The sequence below is a fragment of the Nematolebias whitei genome, chromosome 7 (genome assembly GCF_014905685.2).
Source record: "Nematolebias whitei isolate Nwh7 chromosome 7, NemWhi1, whole genome shotgun sequence".
Lineage (NCBI taxonomy): Eukaryota > Metazoa > Chordata > Actinopteri > Cyprinodontiformes > Rivulidae > Nematolebias > Nematolebias whitei.
The window spans coordinates 16,590,983-16,593,947 of NC_056504.1; the positions used below are offsets into that span (position 1 = coordinate 16,590,983).

Consider the following 2,965-nt stretch of genomic DNA (forward strand, 5'->3'; position numbering starts at 1 on the left):
ACTTATTTTTCCTCTTGGTTTAACGTTGCAGACTACAACTACTGAGTGTTTTTGTCTTTTTTTTTTGGGGGGGGGGGGGGGGGGACTGAACGTGCATGTTGGGTACATTTGGGGGCTCTTCCTGTTGGCTGTCACGTACTGGAATGTGCCATGTTTTCAGGTCCCTCTGTGAAAGGAAACGAGCAATTATCAACTCAAAAGTTAAAACTAGCCGTGCGTGCCATATAAATAAAACTACGGGGAATGCGAGTTTATCTCCGAGCGCCCGACGAAACGCCGGCGATGGAGACGCGAACGCGTTTGATTAACGGCGACGGCTGCGTTCAGGAATCACAATTAGTTGGTCTAAATCATTATCTCGCCCGTGCACACCTGACATTTTCATTCTGCCTTTAAAAAAAGCCCGCAGCTTGTAAGTGATCAGAAATTGTGTTGCGGCTCAGCACGCTCCGCGTTGAAGAGTCGTCTCATGAGGATAAATCATAACCTGCATGATTTGTCTGTCAGTCACTCGCATCTTAAATTAAACTTCAGTGATGCGTGGAGAGAGCCTTCATTATGAGGAGTGCACAGCCAGTGGACTTCAGGAGCCGGGGAGGGGGGGGGGGGGTCTTTTTGTGTTTGGGAGAAAGTGGAATAAATGACAGAAAACTACTGACATTCTGTTTTATGTGTGTGTTTGGTTTAAAGAACAGCATGAGAGGAACTCATCAACATTCATCATCAGGTTGTGGACATGAGGTCTGATCAGTAAAAAACACGTTGAATAAAGATGAAACATCTGGAACAGCACACACAGGACACAGAGAGTGGACATTTTATAACATTTCACCCCCCCACCCCCCAGTCAGAAAATAATAGTCCCCTAAACATAACGTCCTTCTCCCTTCGATGGAACTGATGAGAAGTGCTGAAGGCAGTGACAAACACACATGCACGCGCACACACACACTCACAGGGTGCACATGAAATGTCTCGTCTTTATCTCTCTCTCTTCAGTTCATGGTCATGTGTGTGTTGGGGGGGGGGGGGGGGGGGGGCACTCAGAACCCCTCGTGCAGTCTGCTGAGTGCAGTCTGTGGAGGCTGCACGGCGAGGGTCTGACCCTGAACGCATCGCCCCCCCCGTACCAAACGGATTTGTCCCACAAAGTTTGTTTTCACTTTTTAAGCGATACGAAAATCAAAAATAAAAATAAATCCCAAAAAAGGGTCCCTCGTCTAGAGGAGGGGGGGCGGGGGGGTCTGTTGTTTTTCTTGTGTTCTTGTGTAATGGCACTAAAACGTCAGTGTGGAGACGTCTGACCGTCAGCGGCCGAGACGTCACTTCAGTGCTTCCTGCGGACAACTCTGTCTACCAGATGATCCACACTGTCTCAGCCTCTGAGGCTGGAAGGGACGGGGGAGGGGGTCCTACAGCATGTCATCATGGTCGTCGTCGTAATCTCTGTGGTGATCAAAATCTGGACTGTGATTGGCGGTCGTGACCAAAGAGAGGGGCCCGTCGTGGTCTTCGGGGTCCAGTGGTTCCTCCTTAACGCTGATGTGGTGCCTGCAGAGAGAAACAGATTTCATTAGTTCTCAGCCTCTGAACTTTCTGCTGAAGATCCCACAAAAGCTTTCAGACACACAGGAAGCGATACCTGCGCTGGTTCCGTTTCTTAAGGAGGAGGCAGGAGAACAAAAACAAATGTCTGGCTGTGCCGAGGCGCAGAGAGGGGAACCTTGCTGCTGCTCATGATAATTTCAGATTTCTTTTGAGGGATTCCAATCCTGAAAAAGCTGCAGGCTTTTTATTTTCATGGCAACTGACAACAGGGTATTCACTTAGAGCTGATGAATGAGGAAGATTAACAACGTGAGATGAGGAGCGGAGCGAATGGACTGCACCGAGGAGCGGGCTGCTGTTGTCAGCCTCCTGGTGGCGGTGGATCAGCGGCGCACTGTGTGTTCCCCTTCCTGCTCGTTAACATGCACAACCTGCGAGGCGGGTCTCCAGAGGACGACCCCGAGCCGGCTTCTATCATTAATCAACTTCAAGCAAACACAGCAAGCAGACACCGGCGTGCGAGCTTTAAACTCCAGAATTAATGCATATTTTCAACCGAGTGTCAATAAAGGAAGAAAAGCCCTGGCAGCCGAGGCGCAGCGGCGCACTCGGCACAACACCGCGATAAGAAACAAAGCCCTTATGAGAATAATAACGCTGTCACTTGTAAACAAGGCAAAAACATGAGCCTCCTCCCCCTCCTCTACTCACAGCCTGGGCAAAAGAGACACTAAAGAGATGAGATCTGCCAAATTTCTCATTACAGAAGCAGAGCAGGAATAAAGCGCCGGGGAGGAGAAGGCCTGGCGGTGGCAGAGCGGAGGGGAAGGAGCCCTCCGAGCACTGCAAGGTGCTCTAACCTGCGGTGCCAGGCTGCTGTAGTGGTGACAGGATGAGGCGCCGGGCTCATTTACTACAACAACAAGGGACAACCGGCACTTCCTCCTGCACAAAAGCCCACGTTTGATTTCCTTCACACGAGGACGACTCGTGCAGTTTCTAGCTATTGTGATGGAGGCTCTCATATGCAAATGAGCTGACATATTTAGGTGTAAATTATGAAAAGGGTGAAAAGTAAAGTCAGCTCTTCTATCATTTTTCACATCAAAGTAACTCCACAAGTGCCGTAGCCTCAGGTCTGACTCTGTGGCTGCAGGGCAGACATGAAATTGTTATTATGATGCTGTGGAGCTGCATGCTGATGTTACACTTTGCTCATAATTAGCCTTCTCTGGATACCTGATTCTTTACTCCTTTTTTGTTTTTTTTTTTGGTTCAACTCTTTAAAAGTACGATGGAGCTTTAGAGCCATGCTAATATATATATTATGACTCTGTGGAAGCCTTGAAGACATGAGAGTGTTATTATGATGCAGTGGGGAGGTATGGTGGTTTGACACTTTGCTCATAATTAGCCT

At 48.8% G+C, this 2,965-nt stretch overlaps 1 protein-coding gene across 1 annotated transcript in view; it reads right to left on the bottom strand.

Moving 5' to 3' along the window:
* Positions 1-1,238: 1,238 nt before the first annotated feature.
* foxp1b (forkhead box P1b) overlaps positions 1,239-2,965 on the bottom strand; it is a gene marked incomplete in the record, with an annotated part of 454,424 nt that continues 452,697 nt past the window's right edge. Inside the window, 1 exon segment of the mRNA XM_037678670.1 lies at positions 1,239-1,551. Coding sequence (XP_037534598.1) covers positions 1,413-1,551 — 139 coding nt within the window.